At 41.3% G+C, this 22,780-nt stretch overlaps 1 protein-coding gene across 1 annotated transcript in view; it reads left to right on the plus strand.

Moving 5' to 3' along the window:
* Positions 1 to 22,780, plus strand: part of LOC126184483 (dynein axonemal heavy chain 5) — a 976,026-nt gene that overhangs the window by 555,922 nt on the left and 397,324 nt on the right. Inside the window, exons 33-34 of the mRNA XM_049926874.1 lie at positions 845 to 1,069; positions 3,496 to 3,668. Coding sequence (XP_049782831.1) covers positions 845 to 1,069; positions 3,496 to 3,668 — 398 coding nt within the window. The remainder of the gene's footprint in view (positions 1 to 844; positions 1,070 to 3,495; positions 3,669 to 22,780) is intronic.

Below are 22,780 nucleotides of genomic sequence, written 5' to 3' on the forward strand. Positions count from 1 at the left end.
GTATGAGAAATCGGTTGGAAACTTTCCTCGTGTCAGCACGTTGTAGGTGTCGCCACCGGCGCCAACCTTGTGTGGATGCTCTGGAAAGCTAATTATTTGCATATCACAGCATCTTCTTCCTGTCGGTTAAATTTCGCGTCTGTAGCACGTCATCTTGGTGGTGTAGCAGTTTTAATGTCCAGTAGTTCAATTTTTAAAACCAGCTAATGTGAAATAGCGTAGTACTTGTTTTTCACAGATAATAGTATTTTCTGTGTATCTTTTGTGTTAGTATGTAGCTACGTTTTGAAACATGGGAGGTCCTTTTTCTGGATCCTGTATGTAAAGAATAGTGCTGTGGCATCCGAGGGCGCTTTTGTTTAAAGCAAAACATTGAAAAATGAAAATACGTTGTAGGAAAAAACATCGTATTATGAAAATCAAGAAAATTTCCATCTCAAGCTGGAGATATAAGCCTTCGAAACACATCATGGAGAATAAACGTAACTGAGAGCAACTGAATTGTGACGCAGAAGCGAAATCGTATTGAGTAATACACAACAAATGAAGCTTTACTGTGTTTTGTATCTCTTCCAAAACTCACGCTGTTTCTAGTAATTTGTTTATGTGTGTGCTACAATTGGTGATCAGCTGGTCAACATGCCTGCATAAACAGTACGGGACACAAACAGTTGCAATTACGATTTTCAGTTTTCCTCAACATGTTACACAAAATTGCAGCAGTGACTGACGTCGTTACTTCTAATTAGGTAGTTTTCGTTCCCAGTTTGTTGGAACATTTTTCAGGTATTATTTCACTTCATCGCAGCAGGTAACATGAAATAATGTGTATCGTTCTTTGCAGGTCGGAATATTAGGAATACAGATGATTTGGACCAGAGATGGTGAGGCGGCCCTCATGCAAGCTCGTGCTGACAAGAAGATTATGTCAGAGACCAACAACAAATTTCTAGAATTGCTTAATACCCTTATCGACCAGACGACCCGTGATCTTACCAAGTTAGAGCGGATCAAGTTCGAAACTCTCATCACTATACATGTGCATCAGCGGGACATTTTCGACATTCTGGTGAGTACGATCACGTCGTCTGCATAACAATATCCTCATTTTATTTATTTATTTCTCTATTGTTGTTTACTAAGAGGTAGGAGGAGTTCAGTACTTACAGGAGTAAAAACTATATGGACTTGTCTAGAGGTTATATAACGAATTCGAAACGATCATATGCGGAAGATATCTCTTCAGACAAATTTCCATTGCCCTTAACATACCTTTGGCTAGTCAGCTACTTCTCCAGTTCGTAAGATAAAACGTTTTCGAATCATCAGAAATGTGGCTTTGACGTCAACAAAACATTGCTTTTGTAGCGTTGTTACACTAAGCACAATACTGTAAATCAAGTATCAGCATCTGTACAACTGTTTTCATTACAATGCATTTTGAAGTAGTCGTGTTGTGTGTTTCGATAAACTCGACAAAGTACCGTGGCGTCACAAAGTTCACTATAATCACGAATGAAAACATTGAGACAGCTAGACTCCATGTATACATGGTTCTCACGAAGACTAAATTATGTTTTGCACGTATTATGTCTTTCAGATCGCGCTCCACTTAGTTTCTCTCTTCAATACTAAAACATGTTGTCCTCGTCGTTGCATATGCATTATTATACAAAGCTGTTAGAGAGCATAACCGCGACAAAGTCAGACGCATGAAGTTAACTTCAAGCAATCAGCATAATTTAACCCAGATTTTTCTGTCGTTACCGAGCAGGGTAGCGCAGTGGTTAGCACACAGGATTCTCATTCGTGAGGACGACGGTTCAAACCCTCGTCCGGCCATCCTGATTTAGGTTTTCCGTAATTTCCCTGAATCTCTTAAGGCAAATGGCGGAACGGTTCCTTCTAAAGGGCATGCCCGCTTTCCTTCTCCATCCTTCCCTAAGCCGAGCTTGTGCTCCGTCTCTAATGACCTCGTAATCGACAGGACGTTAAACACTAATCTCCTCCTCCTCCTCTTTCTTGGGCATTTTAGCTTCAGTTTTTAAGCGCGCCTACAGTCGTTGCAGTGTAACGAATTCAGAAATAAAAGAGAACAAGGAGCGAGATTAATTTAGAGTTATTTATTATATAAATTCAAGATGGAGGGAGAGAAGAGAAAAGAAGGGGAAGGAACTGCTGATGTTAGCTGCACCAGGACTTTATGTGGAATCAGCGTCGATGAGTGAAAATACGTACCAAACCAAGATTAGAACCCGGTATCTCCTGCTTAATAGGCAGTTGCGTTTACCACTGCGCCACCGGGCCACGGTGTATATTGCAGTTTCATGGACTATTTCGGCACTCCTCTCGGCCGACCCACTTTCTCACCTGATGCTACCTATCCGAAGTCCCCGTCCATGTCCTCCATGTTCGCCACATTGAAATTCCCGCAGGACGTCGAACGTATTTGTGCACCCACACTGAAGGTGTTCGGTTCTTTGCACTTCGAAGCGAATTAATTATACGAATGCGTGGTGTCTTTGCTTTCCCACTTGTCATTCATTTGTATGAATTGTTGGTTGATTCGGGGGGAAGGGACCAAATAGCGCGGTCATCGGTCCCATCAGATTAGGGAAGGATGGGGAAGGAAGTCAGCCGTGCCCTGTCAGAGGAACCATCTCGACATTTGCCTGAAGCGATTTAGGGAAATCACGGAAAAGCTAATTCAGGATGGCCGGACGCGGGGTTGAACTTTGTAGAACTGATTCGCCTCGATGGGCAACAAATCCACCACCTTCAGTGAGGATGCACAGATACATTCAACCTCCTGCAAGAGTCTCAAAGTAGCGAGAATGGAGAACATGGATGGGAACAGCGGATAGGTGGCGTCGAGTGGGAATGTGAGTTCCGAGAGGTGTGCTGAGATAGTCCACGCAGGTGCGACAAACACTGTATGTGGGTGACACAGTGGCTAATGCAACTGCCTAGTAAGCAGGAGATCCCAGGTTCGAATCCTGGACTGGCATAGATTTTCTCTTGTCGCTGTTGATTCCGCATAAAGTCCTGATGCAGTTGACATCACTAGCTCCTTCCCATTACTTTCCTTTCTCCCCCTCCACCTCTAATTTACGTATCACAGCTGCAGATTCCACATGGTGTCTGTTCTTTCTGCCATGTATGGAAGGACAGATACCACACCTTAGTATAATTACAGTTACTTGTTTACTCTTCAGGTAAACAATGGACTAGCTACAATACAGCTTCATTGTGAATTCTGTTTTTAGCCAGGACACATATTTCGATATTTCGAGTAATAATGTTCTGTAACCGTAAAACAAAATTTCGTGTATTCGTACATCCTATCATTCCCAAATAGAACTAAAATTATTTCCTCATGCACCACTGATGTACTGTAATCGAAGATTCATGAACTATAGAAAGCATATTGACGAGACATACTAAATAAATACCATTCAAGGCGTCATTATATAACGACTGGTTCTTCCTTTACAGTGTCGCTTGAACGTCAGACACGCAAACGACTTTGAGTGGCTGAAGCAATGCCGATTCTATTTCAAAGAAGATGTCGACAAGACGTGGATTGCAATTACTGACGTGACCTTCACTTACCAGAATGAGTATCTAGGTTGTACCGAGAGACTCGTAATCACACCGCTAACTGACAGGTAAAATCATTTGACTATCCGTTTCATACACACCATTATCTATAAAAAATATTAGTGAAGGCACTACAATAGGCAGCACAGCTCATAACATTATTTCAACCACCCATGGATACCCAGAGAACGCAGTGTGCTATGTAGACGCCTATCGAAAGATCGAAAGGCCTGCTAGGTGCTACTACAGGTATGTTGATCCATGCTGTATACATTTCATCCCATAACTGTCCAGTGTCTTATGTAAGGCCATCATTATGGCCCCATTCATGCTGATTGTAGCCCAGAGAATTAAACGGAAAACTTTTAAACACTCTTCTAATCAATGTCGACATTTTCAGCCCCATCTTCTTTCACGTTTAAAACATCTGGGGCAGAGAGTGAAGGAGATTTGCTGGAAGTGGTTAATAAGAAAACGACCGAGAGAATCATTCTCTTGAGTGAGAGCGTCCAGCGCCATGTAAACATTCCCCAACTTGTGGGCTTCCACAAATTATTGTAATATTTCTTTAGCTTTACATACCAGGGTTAAACCGTTTGACGAAACGAAGGATGGGATTTAGCAAAGGAGGCTCATCTACGTAACGTGTCTTTTTTAATTTGTGATAAGTTCCTATGGGACAAAACTGCTAAGGTCATCGGTCCCTAAGCTTACACACTACTTAATCTAACTTACTCTAAGGACAACACACACACCCATGCCCAAGGGAGGACTCGAACCTCCGACGGGGGGAGCCGCGCGAGCCGTGGCAAGGCGCGTCAGAGCGCACGGCTACCCCGCGCCGCAGTTTCAGTGTTCACTGAACTGCTATTTCAGGTGTAAGTTAGGTGGACTCTGTTTTGTACAAACAATGAGATGCTCTGTCATTGCACAAATTCGCATCCGACATTCCCCTTCCAAATTCACTGGTGAGGGCACCATTATAACTACCCCTCCACATTTACATCTACATGTATAAACAGAAAGCCGTTGTACAATGTATAGAGGAGGGCATTTCATACTAATATCAGCCTTTTCCTGTTATGTTCCATTCATGTACGGATCGATGGAAAAATTATTGGCAATATACCTCGATACGAACCCCAATCCCTCTTGTTACTATGTTATTGGTAGTACAAAAACGATGTGTAATTTATCAAACATACATAAGCACACACAAATGATAGCTTCAATGTTATAACTGTTCAATAGTAGGGTGTCTGCAACGCAACTACAAAATGGCTAGTACAATGTAAATGAACATTCTGTTGTTACAACACAAAACCATAATTTCGAGCTCAGGTACAACACTAGCCCAATCTCTTCTGGCTGAGAATAAGTCCAGTACACAACAAAGTCACTCTCCAGAAGTAAATATTGTCCAGAGCTGAGACCATTACCAACATCACTGGGTGATTGTGGCTGCAGTGGCTGCTATACCCATGGACTGAAGACTCCTGATGAAGAACTCAGTGACAAATGTAGACAGTCGATTCAAGACTGTCGCTAACTCGCTGGGGCACTAGTTAAACAGCCATACAGATTATTACTGGGAATCTACATGAATGGCTGCGATGTGGTGCTCATTGGCTTCTGAGATGGAGTGATGTCATCCCTCGGCCTGTTTTGTGCATGGGACAGAGATGCACAAAGTAGTGTGGCTGCCTTAGCGTTCTCTGTGGAAGGCCACCAAAGTACTCACTTTGCTTTCATGTTGGCTGAACCTACACACCGCTCATACAAAAAGCTCGACTACCTGGTAGGGAAGAGAGGCGAAGCCTCTCCTTCTTATGCTGATGCTGTGGTTGGTGGACGAGATCCACCTCCGTCTGGCCTCCGCGCCATCTCCGGTGGCCTCCGAGTACATTGGTTCTGATGGTGGTAGGGTGTCAGCACTGGTAGGCTGCAGTTCTGCATCTCCTCCTTCCCCTTCTGGGAGAGAAGCATTGTCTCCACTTGAAACTGAAACAGGGCTATAATTTCTGGAACGAGAAAAAGAATCAACCCATGGTCGATCGGGTATTCCCTTCTGCTGTCAGTATGACATACATCAAAATGCCCAGTAGAGAGACCACAGTCCCAAGATATCACTTCTATGACGGTTCAAATCCGCGTCCGACCATCCAGATTTAGTTTTTGTGGTGATATCCCTAAATCAGTAAATGCCAGGATGGTGCCTCCAAAACGGCACAGCCGATTTCCTTCCCCATCCTTGAAGCAGTCCTAGCTCGTGCTCCGTCTATAGTGCCCTCTGTGTTCAAGAGACACTAAAGCTTCATCTTCCTTCCTTCTTCCATGTCATATCTCGGAATAGGAGACATTGGCACCCTCCTTAGAATGCCATTTTTTTCTCCAAATCCATTGTCGATGACGCTTCCCCGTGGATGACATGCAGTGAGGGATAGAAATATCCTTCTCTTCCGTCTGGGCAGCACCTCTGTGGGAGATATGTCCTTATGGATAGAACTTCTGTAAGAAGAAAGAAATATCGGCAATGTGAACTGTAGTCAGCAGTGAGTTTTTCATTTGAGCTTTGAATGTCCGAACGAAGTGTTTTGCAGCCCCGTCAACTCCAGGTGAAATGGCGCACTACGAAGGTGTTGAATACGGTGAGCCACGCAGAAAGACTCAAATTTTTCAGCAGTAAGCTAAGCGCCATTATGTGTAACAGCTGTTGGGAGACCTTCCAGTAGAAATATCCGTTTCAGGGCACAGATTTTTTGGGGACACTGCCCATCCTGACAATGTAAGAATAGCTAGTGTGAGCGTTCACGATAATAAGCCACTTAAACACCAGAAACAGTCTGGCAGAACCTAGGTGGAGCCAGCACCAGGGGTCCATTTCTGTAGGCCAAGGAAAATAAGATTTTGGCAGTATGGCGTGGTAGCTGGTATGAGATTGTGTACATTCCACATTCCCACAGATGACATGAATTTGCCTCGCAGAATCCTGAACCATGAAACCAAGTTGCTGAAAAGATTATATCCCAGTACGTTGACAGCTGTTTGATATTGCATCACCAGCAACGGTGCCTGCACACATTTGTTTTTATAGTAGGCAACCAATATACAACAACCTTTGACTTGGCTCACGTGATCAATGTAACTCGTAAGAGTTCATTTACATATGGCCAACCGTGAGGAGTCAACAGAGCCATAAGTAGTAATATTCGTGATAGTTTTAGAGGAATCTGTATCAATTTGAAACTGCACATTTCATCCACTGAATACAACAACCAAACCCACTCTAGTACCTTGCGAAATAATACTGTAAACGCTATTTTCGAAGTCATCTTCCATGTTTTTAGTGTCACCCATGCTAGTAGGGTACTTGTCAGTGCGACGTTGCTTCGACAGACTAAACTCTGCCGTGTGCCCCAATTTTCGACAATTTATACACTTTATATTTTTGTAATAACACGACCATTTATCGTGAGCAACGAAGCACATAGCAGAAGACTTCGCTTTAGACGGCTGATTTCCAATTAATTTCGACTTGTCCCCTTCGTTGGACTGGAACTATCCTTGACCCTTGGAGGGTTTTGCCGTTCTGTCTACCCTTGCGACTGGAAGACTTGTCACTGCTATGAAACTCCGTCTTAAAAAACCTCGGTTCCTCGGTGAATGTGGACCCTCTCTCCCGAATAACGGGTAAACAGTCACCGAGCGTGGGGTGATTTAAGAGAGTAAGGTCATTCCGACGGCCTGCATCTGGTAGATGAATGATAAGCATATCCCTACCTGCTATATCGGCATAGGGAAGATTACAACCTTCATTTTTATACCTGAACTTAGAATCCCTAGTGAGAGACTGTCGAGGGTTTTGTTACACGCACTATGGAAATTATGGCGTGACGACGCCACTAGAATCGTTCTTTCGAAATATTCAATGAATTCGTCCTTCACCTCTGCATAAGCGAACACACATGGGTCTTTATCCGGAAACAACTGTTGCATCAGCCTGCAGATAGGAGCACCAGCGGTGGATAATAAGAAAGAAGATTTGTTAACATCATCTGTTATTATTCCATGTGCCGTGAAGAGTTGCTGCAGTCTGGCGATGAAGCTGGACTAAGATTCCGTTGCTGCGTCAGACTGGTGGAGTGCCGGTGCTGTCCGCCTACTTGCTATTTGTTTCATTCATGCAGCCTTTGTAACAGCTTCTCCGGGGTAGCACTCATGGACTGCAAGAGGTGTTAGATTTGTACTATGAGGTCAGTTTCCTCCTCCATCTGAAAGTAATTTTATATAGATTACTGTTCTCAGTCAGAATTATTCTTACTCAAATACGATGACACAGGGAACTAAAGGAAAGTTTCAATAGGAAATACAGCACACAAAAGTTCCAGAGTGCATGATGTAGTGGTATCGAGCCCTACTACAACCAATGACTGTCTTCAAATCCAAAAAACTTAGTCAGAAAAACGTAGAATAAAACAGTGTGCTATGTAACCTCGAAGATTTGAAATACCTCGTCAGTATAATCGCTCGACAGCTACGGCGCTTGAAGAGGTTTCAAATTCCGTATCGACTGCCACCGATGTGCGTCGTCTTCTAATGCTGCTAGTGACTGCTCTTGTCGGTTCAAAGTTTCTGATTAATTGAAACTGCTGTACAAGTTTTAAATTCCTGTCCACCTGCGCTACATGTTAAGTTCCTCACTCTCTTCATTAACGTTTTTCCAGTTTAATTTTACGGATGTCGGACTCAAGTATTGGAGCTTTACATAGAGATGTGTCCAAAGCGAATACACGTATCTCATACATTGCAAACATTAAAGCTATTTAATTAAGGAATAAAAATTTCACTTTGAAATAATAAGAATGCAAATCATATTACTCGGGTTTATTGTTTCTCACGCTCATAATACAGTTTAAAAGTTACGTTGGTTTCACATTCACACTACATTGCGTTTCCACATTAATTAAACAGGTTCTTACTGGACATGAAAGCCTTTTCATTTACTTTCTTACTATCACTGTGTTTCTCCACGACAATTACTGATTCTCAAACACGACATTGTATCAACCATAGATTTGTTAATTAATCTCTCATGCTTTTCCACGAAATAACTGAAATAATTTTCTTCTACAAACCAACGTAAACTTTTAACTACTGATTCCAATTTCTAGCAAATTCTACCATTACTTATTTGCAGCGGGGCAGTGCGCAACTGCTCCGTACGGAAGCTCAATAGCGACTCGTCCATCACGCCAAGACAGCGCGTGACCGCTAGAACTAGGACTGGGACATTGTTGTCATTATACGGTAAGACAATGCTTTCACAGAGAAAAGGTGCGCTCTGCTCCGAAAGTTCCAGACGGCATTGGTTGGTAAGGAGTACAATATCGATACATATAACAGTACTCCTTACATCCCTCCAGGATATCTTTTTTCAAGGCCGCGAGAAAAAAGATTTTCGAAAACCCAAAGAAAAGGAAATAGAAATCCCACAGAAAACAGATGAGCGATGATTCCCTCCTGAATTATCATATTATAACACAACAGAAACACCACGTGCATTCTCTCGTCCCTACACTGGAATAACAATTTTTAAATATTTTTATGTATATAACAAGCAGACAATGAACATACATCGAAATCAAATCTGTCATATTACGAGATCAAGTAGCAACTAAATATCGAAATGTTTTAGAGAGAACTTCCATGAAATTCGTACCAAAAAGTGCTTAATGCATTCCATTTAAATGTCTACAGCATACAGCACATCCTAATCATACTAACGTTAATGCGTATTCATGTAAATCTACAAAAGTTGTGTGCACAGGCTGCGGAGAAAAAAAAAGCGTCATTATCGGATCAGTAAGTTACTGCAACCACTTTTTACATTCGTATACCATACTGTAATCAAGACAAGATCATTACTCATGTGATAAAGTGATTTACTCTGGTTATGTCAATAGGTGAAACGAAAAAAGAATAAGGCACAAGAGTTTTAGCTGTGTATTGCCACTTCTATACGCACAAAGACCAAAATCAAAAAAATTCTAGGTCAAGAATAAACTACATCAACATCTATTGTATAAATAATAGTTCAAGAATACCAGTTAGCGTAACATAAAGGAATAGATAAAAATGTGAGTAATGAATAACAAGCAGAAAATGTGAGACCTGCACTTGAAAAATAAAAAATATTAATATATAGAATTAATACCAATTGAAGAACATTTTCCTGAACCAAGACTCTCACAAATGTACTCGTATTTCACATTTTCCTTTAGCACACAACGCTTTCGGCAATGTACACACTAACTAACATGTGGACGTAGCAGCTGTTTGACTTCAACAAGCAGTAGACATCAGATGAGCGTGATAAACGTCTATTGTAGCGTAGCAGCCGGCGGCGTGACCGAAATTCGCCGTTTTTCCCATCGCAGCGGGAAGCAGCGGGTGTTGGTTTTTGGCAGGAACGGCGTTCTGCGTATTGACCAGTGCCCTTTTGGACGTCGCCGACTTGTGCGTAGCCCTTCTGTGCACGTGGCGTCGTGAAGACAGGAGTGGGTTTAGTAATATCAAGGCAAGTGAGCACGTGGAATGGCGCATTCCCCCTTCTAGGCTGCGGACGTGAGGAGGCGCGGTGAAACCGCTGACTGCGTTACCGGAGCACCCCCCCCCCCCCCCACATCCCCCAAGATGTCGGAATGCAGCGAACATGTAAACAGTTAGTTTGGCTCAATGTCTGTACCCCCAAAAAGAAATCAAAATACACACGGCACCTGACACTCCTACTTCTATAAGGGTTGCTGCTATAAAATGCCAAAACAAATAAGTATTCGCTGTTCACTAGGACAGTCTATATTGCTGCTAGTCGAACGCATATTCAGTATTTTAATACAAACAATATTGCTAAATAAATCACTGTTCATGAAGATTTTGCAGTACTTTTAACTCTACGTGCCACATAGGCTACTTGGGGTCATACGACATTCACAATGCATCGCGTCGACCTCCATTCCTCTTATTTTCTTCTCCGCTTCCACTGCGTAATATTCACGTCATTGTAGGCAATCAACCGACAATATGTCACTTCACCTCTGCTACTTAGGCTTCGCACCAGTTCCCGCATTGTGGGGCGGCGGGTGGAAATTAATTGGTTTATATGAATGTAAAATATAATGTAGAAAAGATGCATTTCCCGGCCGATGCACCATATGTGAAGCGGCTGGTTGATTTTAGTTGTTATATAAATGTTCTTATTATTTATGCTGTCTTTTACCATTCTCAACACTGGCTCTCTAACTACAATATTGGCAACCAGAAAGTGATTAGCAAAACGTGAAGCCTGTAATTAGAATTCCTAGTGCCCACTTCATCTGAGAAATACACTTATAGCTACAGCTCAAAGCTCTGAGGAATTAGGAAATTGTCTGGGATTCATAATCAAAAACGATCGTGTAAAAACGTTCGCTATATTCTGAAAGTCACAGATTAAAAAAAAAAAAACAATCCACACAATCCAACTACCAGAGCAGTTCAGAGTCTAATGCGCTGATGCAACTATAACTGTCCAAATTAAATGTTTAAGTGAATGCTCGCCATAATTTGATGATAATGTTCATCAAACGCCACGCTAAATAATGGTAGAATGTTTGTCCCGCAGCGGCACGTGAAAATACGACATACGCAAACTGAAGATATATCATTAAAGTCATCCCAGAATTAACACTTCACTCGAAAATGATTTCATGGTTACGCGTATCCCGAGTAACTTAATACGGCATCCGAGGCTGTTTATAGCAATGATACCGACGCGACGCGACTCCCGACACAGATGGTGTGCTATTCAGCGTCTAGAGAGAACTGGGGCCTTGCTTCCTCGCGCAGCGTTCTTATATATAAAGCCGCGGTGCGGACGGCTAAGGGAACGCCTGATCAAATCGGCTCCCCCAACTAGCCGCTGGGCTAGTAAAGCACCACTTCAAGTTATTTAATAAATCATCGCTTCCATTGCTGATGGCCGATGAAGCTCTCAATTTAAATGTGCATTCAGCACACAGGTAAGTAATCATAATAAAAGTCTGACGTGGCTAAGACAAATATTTTCGGCGACAGAATTAATTTAATTATACTACACGCAGTAGCCGAGCTCTGAACTTGCCCTTTGGAGATACGCTATCGCTATAGTTTTATAGTTATTCAATTGAAACTTCTCACATCTTTATGATTATAGCGGATTTCCATTCTACTTAAATATAAACATCCTAGCCTTATTTATTAGCCTACTTAATCTATCTTGCTTTCTTAATTTTTAAGACAAAAACCAGAAAATCATGAATTTCCACAAAAATTTTAATTTGTGAGATCCAAAGTACTGTTTCTATTAAATTATTATGAAAAAGGAATCTAAATATAAATTTTTAAGTCTCTAGCTCTTTTCTGTTGCGCCAATGATTTTTACAGAAAATTTCACAATCATGACAATTTCATTTTTACACATGTGGTTGTAGTCGCTTTGGCTGGCTTCTACACTTCCATTCACAAGGGTAGAGGAGGGGAAGTTGCTATGGTGTGCGTCCTTCACGTTCACTCTACATTACATGGGGAAAGGGGAGGGGTCACTGTGAGTGGTGTCCAAGTAACTCCACGCTTTCACGCAGCTACCAGGCTGCCATTATCTGGTTTGTCCTGTAGAACAAACAAAAAGAGTGCCTCAGACTCTGTTCATTTAATATCTAAGGGTGGGTCACAATGAAATGGGGATATATACATTTTACCTTTCAATATGTTACTGGAACAAAGTTAACAGAACTTTTTCAATTTTACTCTTGCGGTTACTTAACTGTCATAAAATCGGTAAACAAATGGCTCAAAACGCCTTTAGTGACGTACTAGAGAAAATTTATGCTCAAGGCATACAATCACAAATTCTATTCAATTTCAATTTATTATTTCTGGGCCGGAACACTGAACCAATGCTCGGAACATTCCTGATACATTTGTATTTTATTTACTTAGCTGACTCATCTTCGATTACCTTATTCTTAGAGATAGTATGAGTATATTTGATTAGTAGTTGTCTTCTAAGCTTCCTTGTACATGCGAGTAACTTGTGGTAATTGTACAGTTATGAGTGTTCAAAACACACTACGTTTAGTTGACTACTAAATCCACTTATTGGTCCTCTGCTGCTGTGTCAGTTCCACGTCTGCAATTATGTACTTACTTCATCGAAGTGTATTTATGCTGAGCTATAAATAATGTTTCACTTCTGCCATTATGTACTTACTTACTTTGCTAGTGTATGAACTTAAGTAATACTCACTCCATTAAAATTTAAAGCATAGGATAGCACATTTATTTCATATCTATAGCGTATTGCTGCTGATCAGTTTGCTCACGTGGCAATCCATTTCCACTCGATCGGACGCTGAAACCACAGGTAGTCTCTCTCGACCTACCACTAAATTGCATTAAGGAATTATGGACGAGCGTAATGCTAAAATCCTTAAACCTATAGGACACCATGAGCTGCTCTGTCTCATCTAACATAAGGGTACCTATGGTCGCATTCACGCCTCCAACTCATAACCTCAATACCTGTAGGTGTGTCACCGCACACCCAACACCAAAATAATGGCCAGCTCCAACCTCATAAATACTTCAGGGACGTGTCCTTCACGTCTCAACCACAAACACTGTTCAATTCTATTACACTGCCATTCCTTGCTACACAAGGTGAGTTCATTTTTACAACTTATCTGCATATTTTTCATAACACTAAGCAATCTCTTTTACTATTAATTATTTAGCTCTACTGCATACAATAGGTTTCATTGCCACTTCAGATCCTGCTTGTACACGAATTTGTATATCTTTTTTAAATATTATTGTGGGACCATTTCCAATAAAACAACGCTTTGTACTTACAATATTACCATAGTTCTATACATACTTGTTACTCAAATACATTTGTATCTTAATTACGTCATACTTCTCTATTGTTTATGTCACTGTTAGGTTTGTCACATTAGGTATTTTCTTCACTAATCGGTTGATAGAATGGTTACCGAACTCATGGCTTGATAGCCATGACGGAAAATTTTTGTATTGCAAAGTAGGAGTCGAAACTATGGTAGATAGGAAAGATGAAGAGTGAGTGAGACCTGAAAAGGAAAGAAGATCTCACACAGCTGGGACTGCACAGCTGCCACATTGTGTGGAGGTTACAGCACAACCTCCTCCCTACAGAATTCATTGGTTTCAGAAAATTTTCGTACTGGAAAGAAGGGGTCGAAATTTTTGTGGATAGGAAAGATGAAGAATGAGTGAGACCTGAAATGGGAAAGAAGATCTCACACAGCTGGGACTGCACAGCTGCCACACTGTGTAGAGGCTACAGAACAACCTCCTCCCTACAGCATTCATTAGTTTATTATTGGTTTGATAACCATAACGGAAAATTTTAGTATTTGAGAGTAAGAGCCGAAATTTTGATGGATAGGAAAGATGAAGAATGAGTGAGAACTGAAAAGGAAAGAAGATCTCACACAGCTGGGACTGCACAGCTGCCACACTGTGTAGAGGTTACAGAACAACCTCCTCCCTACTGAATTCATTCATAACCTTTGACCACGCCAGGTCGATTTGAAAATACCTTATTATTCCTTTTCAAAACCTGTCTCAGTTCTTCCTTCTGATTAGCTGAAATTTTATCGATTTCCTGTAATTTAGCTTCTATTTTGTCCAAAATAATTGCTTCTTCTTCTTCTACTTCTTCTGTGTTTAGCTTACTTTTACTAAGATTAACACCTTCGTCCCAATATCTCCTATTTTTCAGAACTCGTATAGGCAGCTCCCAAGTTTCATCATTAGTTACTACATGTTTATCAATAAAAGGTACCGTAATCACTCCAGTTATCGGCAAGACCATTTTTAACTGGCTTCTGCCCGCATCTCGTGGTCGTGCGGTAGCGTTCTCGCTTCCCACGCCCGGGTTCCCGGGTTCGATTCCCGGCGGGGTCAGGGATTTTCTCTGCCTCGTGATGGCTGGGTGTTGTGTGCTGTCCTTAGGTTAGTTAGGTTTAAGTAGTTCTAAGTTCTAGGGGACTGATGACCATAGATGTTAAGTCCCATAGTGCTCAGAGCCATTTGAACCATTTTAACTGGCTTCTTTCAAAGTCAACAACACTCTGATATTTCGACAAGAAATCTATGCCAATTAAAACCTCAATACTGAGATTGTTTACAATTAAGCATGGATGATCAATTAAATTACCATTAATGTTAAAAGGCAGCAAAGCTTCTTGCTTTACCGTTTTTGACACCTTGCCAGTAGCACCAATTATTCTTAGTCCTGATACCCTCATTACTGTAAGCTTGTCTTTACCAGGTAATGCATCAAAGAAGGACTGAGATATCGCACTCACCTCACTTCCACTGTCTAAGAGACAACGTACATTAATACCCAATATATTCACTATTATTATAGGGTGGCTTATTCTAGTTTGTACAGGTGGTTCCTCAAACTCATCCAATAGTTCCTTTTGGATTTGTCTCCAACTAAAGTCATCGACATCTGTCTTCATTACATTTAGATCAAAGTGTGTAGGGGTTTCCTGAATTACATTTTCAGCTGCCTTTTCCAGTCGGTCTATTAATTTCAAATCGAAACACCGCACGACTTCATTACATTTAGTTTGCTGAACATGACCCAAATTACTGTAGTCTGAGCGATTCTGCGCCTCCAGACCGGGCATAATACTAGTTACAGCTAAACCACTTTCACTATTATCGTTGGGTTCCTTCTCAAATGACAACTGGTCACAGCTACTGGGTTCATCGACCCCCAACAGGCTACCCTCTACATTCTCACTTACCTCCTGTCCTAATTCTATTAGTACAGTATCAACATCCTGCACAGGCACTTTAGATAAGAGCACATCATCCTCATCGTAAATATAAGCATGAATTTCTTCTGCTTCTTCACCTGACAATTCAGTATTTTGTAGCTCTTCCCTACCGTTACACTGCTGCGCCTTCTCTTTCTCTTCCCAATTTTAAAGCGTCTCTAACACGGTATCTATCAAATACTGTGAGTGATCTAATATTTCTGCTGTATCCTTAGATGCTACCGACCCTTCATTCACATGTTCAGTTTGAGTATTCTGATCTGTCTTACCAATTATTGTAATTACTGGCTTAGGAAGAGTAACCGCCTGGTGAGCGCCAGTGTCCTCATAGACGGGAACTAGTTTTCCTGCCTCGTCCTACTACTGTTTCCTTTATTTACATTATAGTTAACTGGCACAGCATTGCTTTCTGCACTGTTGTTTACCTGCATAATTTTGTTCGGAACAAAATTATTATCATTTGGATGCCATTGTTGGTTCTCATAATTATTTCTCCAATTCCTGCCTCTCTTACGATGGCGAACACCTACTGTTCTGATGTTTACATTGCCATTCTGCTCGTTCTTAAAATTACTACTAGTGTTATTAGCATTTCTGTTATTACGTGCTTGCTCCTCATTGGCAGCAACACGTTCTACACGTTCCAAATACTCAATGAAACGATCAAGATTGTCTCTAGGGGCAGATATAATTCTAGTTTGCCAATACCATGGCAGTTTGGCTTCAAGGCCTAGTATTATCATTTCAGGTTTCAGCTTTTCGGCCAAATGTGACAAAAGTGAGATTCATGACCTGGCAAACTCTTTAATAGATTCCTTGCCTACATTGAAGCGTTTCCCACTCCAAAATTCTCTCAACACTTCATTTTGCTTATTACTAGACCAATACTCATTAATGAAAGCTGTTTTAAATTCCGCTAATGTTTTACACTTCAACATAACATCAGCTGACCAACGCATGGCGTCACCTGCTAAATGGCTTCTAATAAATGAGATTTTCTCTCGTTCAGACCAAGTTGGTGGAATCACATCTTCAAAATCGTTCCAGAAATCTAGCGGGTGGATATTTTTATCTGGATCGAACCGCAAGAACTGCTGACACCCGATAAAAATGGCGTTTGCAGCTACAATTTGTTGCATACTACCATTACCAGAAGTTACTGAAGCTACTTTACTCTCAGTGTTAGCAATGTTAGTACTAATATTTTCTACTCTCATTTCAAAATTATCTACTCTTTGCACAATATGAGTAGTGTCAGTTTTGATTGCATTTACTTCTGCTTGACATATGTTTACTTTTATATTAACATCTTTAAACCTATCTGAGCACAGTTCAGATTCCGCCTCGATCTTTGCTGTTAACTTGTGCTCCAGCTTCGAATCTTCCATTTGGAAGTCTTTGCGAACCTCAGCAACTTCGGATTTTACTGTTTTATACATTTCAGAAAATTGTTGAGCAACCTTTTTCTTAATATCCTCATGATTGTAATCAATTTTATAATTCAAACTGTCCAGATCTTCTTTCAACTTATTGCAACCTGCCTTGAAGGTATTGTCCATTACCTCCAATCGTTTATTAAAATTAGTTTGGCTGGCCACAATCTCATATTTTGATTCAGCATTGCTGCTTTTGACCTCAGTTATTTAAGACTTTAATTCAGTATTGCTGGTAGCTATTGCTTGTAATATAACATTTAAATCAATAGCCCCAGTACCTTTGGGTTGCTCACTAGCTGGCTTTTTACCACACTCAGGTGACGAAAAACTAGCTCCAAAACCAGAATCATCAAAACTAAATGAAACTTCTGATTCACCAGTCATATCTAACTTATCCTTTTTAAACTCTACCATCTCTGATGACTGTTTCGTTTTTAACTCATCAGATAAACTATCATCCAATAAATTAACAATTTCTAATTTCTGCTTTACTACAGGGGTCTCTATTATTGAATCATTGCCCTTTCGCACACTACTGTCAGGAGACAATACTTCATATTTCACTTTAACATTACTACTTTCATGCATATTTACACTTGAACCGTTGTCTGGATTTAAAGTTCCTTCAACAGACATAGGATCTGATTTAAGTTTAACCTCGGTTTCTTCTGGCAGTTCCATCGCCGACAGTCTTTTAGTGCAGGTTAGTAAAATTTTTAACAGCTTTTCACTTAACTTAGTTCCTCCTGCACGACGTATGGCGTTGCCGGCGCGGCGTACCAGGCTTACTGATGCGACGCGGCGCTTTGAACTGCAGACGGCACTTCGACGGCTGCTGTGTGTTTGCGTGGCCCGCAACTGCAGGCGCGGCTCCGGTTGCTCCGGCGGACGACTGCGGTGAGGCGAAACTGGCTTCTCGCGATGCCGGCAGCGCCGCTAGACTCAGTGCCAGCAGCTCCGTCAATCCAGATGCGTTGTTAATCCAATTGCGTCGTTCACATACACACGTAACACTATCAATGTTCTATCACTCAGTTGCATGTCGCAATTCACTCCCAAATCCGAATATTTAAAAATCACTTTCACTTTTACTCAGTTTGTTTCCCGGCCGATGCACCATGTGTGGGGCGGCGGGTGGAAATAAATACTTGTTAATATGAATGTAGAATATAATGTAGAAAAGATGCATTTCCCGGCCAATGCACCATATGTGGAGTGGCTGGTTGACTTTAGTTGTTATATAAATGTTCCCATTATTTATGCTGTCTTTTACCGTTCTCAACACTGGCTCTCTAACTACAATATTGGCAACCAGAAAGTGATTAGCAAAACGTGAAGCCTGTAATTAGAATTCCTAGTGCCCACTTCATCTGAGAAATACACTTATAGCTACAGCTCAAAGCTCTGAGGAATTAGGAAATTGTCTGGGATTCATAATCAAAAACGATCGTGTAAAAACGTTCGCTATATTCTGAAAGTCACAGATTAAAAAAAAAAACAATCCACACAATCCAACTACCAGAGCAGTTCAGAGTCTAATGCGCTGATGCAACTATAACTGTCCAAATTAAATGTTTAAGTGAATGCTCGCCATAATTTGATGATAATGTTCATCAAACGCCACGCTAAATAATGGTAGAATGTTTGTCCCGCAGCGGCACGTGAAAATACGACATACGCAAACTGAAGATATATCATTAAAGTCATCCCAGAATTAACACTTCACTCGAAAATGATTTCATGGTTACGCGTATCCCGAGTAACTTAATACGGCATCCGAGGCTGTTTATAGCAATGATACCGACGCGACGCGACTCCCGACACAGATGGTGTGCTATTCAGCGTCTAGAGAGAACTGGGGCCTTGCTTCCTCGCGCAGCGTTCTTATATATAAAGCCGCGGTGCGGACGGCTAAGGGAACGCCTGATCAAATCGGCTCCCCCAACTAGCCGCTGGGCTAGTAAAGCACCACTTCAAGTTATTTAATAAATCATCGCTTCCATTGCTGATGGCCGATGAAGCTCTCAATTTAAATGTGCATTCAGCACACAGGTAAGTAATCATAATAAAAGTCTGACGTGGCTAAGACAAATATTTTCGGCGACAGAATTAATTTAATTATACTACACGCAGTAGACGAGCTCTGAACTTGCCCTTTGGAGATACGCTATCGCTATAGTTTTATAGTTATTCAATTGAAACTTCTCACATCTTTATGATTATAGCGGATTTCCATTCTACTTAAATATAAACATCCTAGCCTTATTTATTAGCCTACTTAATCTATCTTGCTTCCTTAATTTTTAAGACAAAAACCAGAAAATCATGAATTTCCACAAAAATTTTAATTTGTGAGATCCAAAGTACTGTTTCTATTAAATTATTATGAAAAAGGAATCTAAATATAAATTTTTAAGTCTCTAGCTCTTTTCTGTTGCGCCAATGATTTTTACAGAAAAACGTCCAAATTTCGAAAAGGTTAAAGTTATTGTACTGACATTCAACACATATTGATTTGGTATTACTCCTGACATGCTAGAAACGTTTCAGGTTATTTACTTGATTTTTAAAGTATTGCGCAAAATTTATGACGTCAAAGCTAGTTACAGCGGACTAGGCTGGCACACAATGGAAAGACTGATGAGAATTTTATAAGACGTGAGTAGGCTGCTTCCCTATGGCATACTCGTCTGACCTAGGCCCTCTCCTCTCATTCCACTTGTTTCCACAACTCTTTCTGTAAGACGGCGAGCCGTCATAATCTCGCTGTAGTTCAAGATACTGGTTCCTTCCTAATTAATTTTCCAAAATTTCTGCGTACATTTCGTTATGTCTCTTGAAGTGTCGATCGTAGCAAATAATATTTAAACTCTCTTCTTTTGTGCTTTAAGTTTGGTAATTTTCCAGGAACATCACCTCTACCTCTTTGAATGGCAATCTTCTTTCTTCCCAAAAAACATCTCTTCTAAATATTGTTTTTGCTCCGTATTGTTTTGTTTCAGCTTCTCCACAACAATAATCTTCACATCTGCTTGAATATTCTGCTCTGAAGTGTGTTCCTTATCCACCGTCAATACATCCGAATCATACCAAGAATCTGTCCATCCCATAATATACTACCACTATCTGGGCATTTGGTAGTTGTTTCGTCATGTGATATCACATTAGCTGTCACTGTGTTTTCCACCTTAAGTTGAGAACCAGGCATTTCAATGAAGAAGTCGGTGTCTAAATCTGCTTCTAAATCTAACTCCCCAGGTGACGTACAGTCTGTAAGAATAGTATTCCACGGTTTTCTCTTCTTACACTTATTTTAGGCCCTTTTGAGATTCTTGCGTGGTCCTCTTTATGTTTTCTGATCTTTAGGCTCACTACAGTTATCTTCGTTATCGTCTTTCTCAATTTTACCAATCCCAAATACTGATATCAATTTATACAGACTGTCTTACTATCAAGCTGAATTCCTGCAACATTAAATACTGATTTGAAAATGTCTGTGCGTTTCTCTTCCTGTCTTTCTTCATATATCTTCGACGTTTCCATATAACGTTCATGTAATTCCTTTAAAACATTTTATATTTCCTCTGGATATTCTCTAAATTATCGTAAGTCCTTCGCGATTTCTCTCACCCGACTATCAAATCTTTAGTCTATTTTAGCTAACGCAATGCATAGCGTCTTCTCTTCACTAGGCTGAGCTTTCACACCACCTACAGGTACTTGATCGTTTATTGTCGACATTTTTAAACTTGAAAATCAGAAGCTAACTAATTTCCTCCGTGCAAAATTCGGCATATGACAAATAACTGAAAAATTTCGCCCACAGAAGCAGTTTTAAACTATGCGCAATTGGGATATTTGCAACACTTACCTTTATTACTGTGACTTCTGGTTGCTGTGTAGCGGTGTGGTGCTACACGCTTCGCTGTTCCCTTGCATCGTCGTGATAATCGCTGAAACCACTACAATTCAAGATGATGTAGAATTCTTCTTCTTGTCTGTAAACATTACAATCCCGGATTCCGTATATTTCCGTTTCCCACACGTTATGTTGGCGATAACGCACTTTTATTGCTCTCTCCACAAGTATTCTCATAGCTCTATTGTTCACAGTTAATTCTCATTATTGCATACAACATGAAAGCAATTAGCCACACACGGTACGCTAAATGCAAAGCTCCTTATTCTCTCCATTAATGTCTTTTCTACTTTAATTTTGCGACTGTCGGACTATCGGTTCAAAAAATGGTTCTGAGCACTATGGGACTTAACATCTATGGTCATCAGTCACCTAGAACTTAGAACTACTTAAACCTAACTAATCTAAGGACATCACACACATCCATGCCCGAGGCAGGATTCGAACCTGCGACTGTAGCGGTCGCGCGGTTCCAGGCTGTAGCGCCTAGAACCGCTCGGCCATTCCGGCCGGCAAAAAGTTGAAACACCTTCTAGACTCAGTGAAGACGTTTTAAAACTTTCTTTTTAAAGGCGCAAAATTTGTTTTCCTACAGAAGATGAATAACATGCTACTGTTACAGTTAGTAGCTCTCATTAATAGACTGTCGATAGAACTATATCCAAATTTCTGCTGCGCAGTGGATGTACTTAGTACTAGGGTAATTCATTACTGCGTTCAACTGAAGAGGTAAGCTGGTAATGGTGTAAAGACCTAAATGTTTCCCCTACTCAGACAAGTGTGCCCCTAAGTATGTCGTAATGCACAAGTCTCGCTATAAGTGCAGGTTCATAATCATCTTCATGTTGTCCTTAAGGGGGGCAGTCTTCAAACTCTTGAGGTGTCTGATTTACTGTCCAAAGTTAAAGTCCTGTGTTTTCACGGTTCTGACATTGCTCCCTTTGTTTTCTGAAGTTGAAATGAGCACAAAAAATGGAATAATACGTCTGTGCACCCGATTTCTTTCCTACATATGCATCTTACTTCCTATCGTATTTTACTGTTATATACACTCCTGAAAATTGAAATAAGAACACCGTGAATTCATTGTCCCAAGAAGGGGAAACTTTATTGACACATTCCTGGGGTCAGATATATCACATGATCACACTGACAGAACCACAGGCACATAGACACAGGCAACAGAGCATGCACAATGTCGGAACTAGTACAGTGTATATCCACCTTTCGCAGCAATGCAGGCTGCTATTCTCCCATGGAGACGATCGTAGAGATGCTGGATGTAGTCCTGTGGAACGGCTTGCCATGCCATTTCCACCTGGCGCCTCAGTTGGACCAGCGTTCGTGCTGGACGTGCAGACCGCGTGAGACGACGCTTCATCCAGTCCCAAACATGCTCAATGGGGGACAGATCCGGAGATCTTGCTGGCCAGGGTAGTTGACTTACACCTTCTAGAGCACGTTGGGTGGTACGGGATACATGCGGACGTGCATTGTCCTGTTGGAACAGCAAGTTCCCTTGCCGGTCTAGGAATGGTAGAACGATGGGTTCGATGACGGTTTGGATGTACCGTGCACTATTCAGTGTCCCCTCGACGATCACTAGTGGTGTACGGCCAGTGTAGGAGATCGCTCCCCACACCATGATGCCGGGTGTTGGCCCTGTGTGCCTCGGTCGTATGCAGTCCTGATTGTGGCGCTCACCTGCAAGGCGCCAAACACGCATACGACCATCATTGGCACCAAGGCAGAAGCGACTCTCATCGCTGAAGACGACACGTCTCCATTCGTCCCTCCATTCACGCCTGTCGCGACACCACTGGAGGCGGGCTGCACGATGTTGGGGCGTGAGCGGGAGACGGCCTATCGGTGTGCGGGACCGTAGCCCAGCTTCATGGAGACGGTTGCGAATGGTC

This window comes from Schistocerca cancellata, chromosome 4 (assembly GCF_023864275.1).
Source record: "Schistocerca cancellata isolate TAMUIC-IGC-003103 chromosome 4, iqSchCanc2.1, whole genome shotgun sequence".
Classification (NCBI taxonomy): domain Eukaryota; kingdom Metazoa; phylum Arthropoda; class Insecta; order Orthoptera; family Acrididae; genus Schistocerca; species Schistocerca cancellata.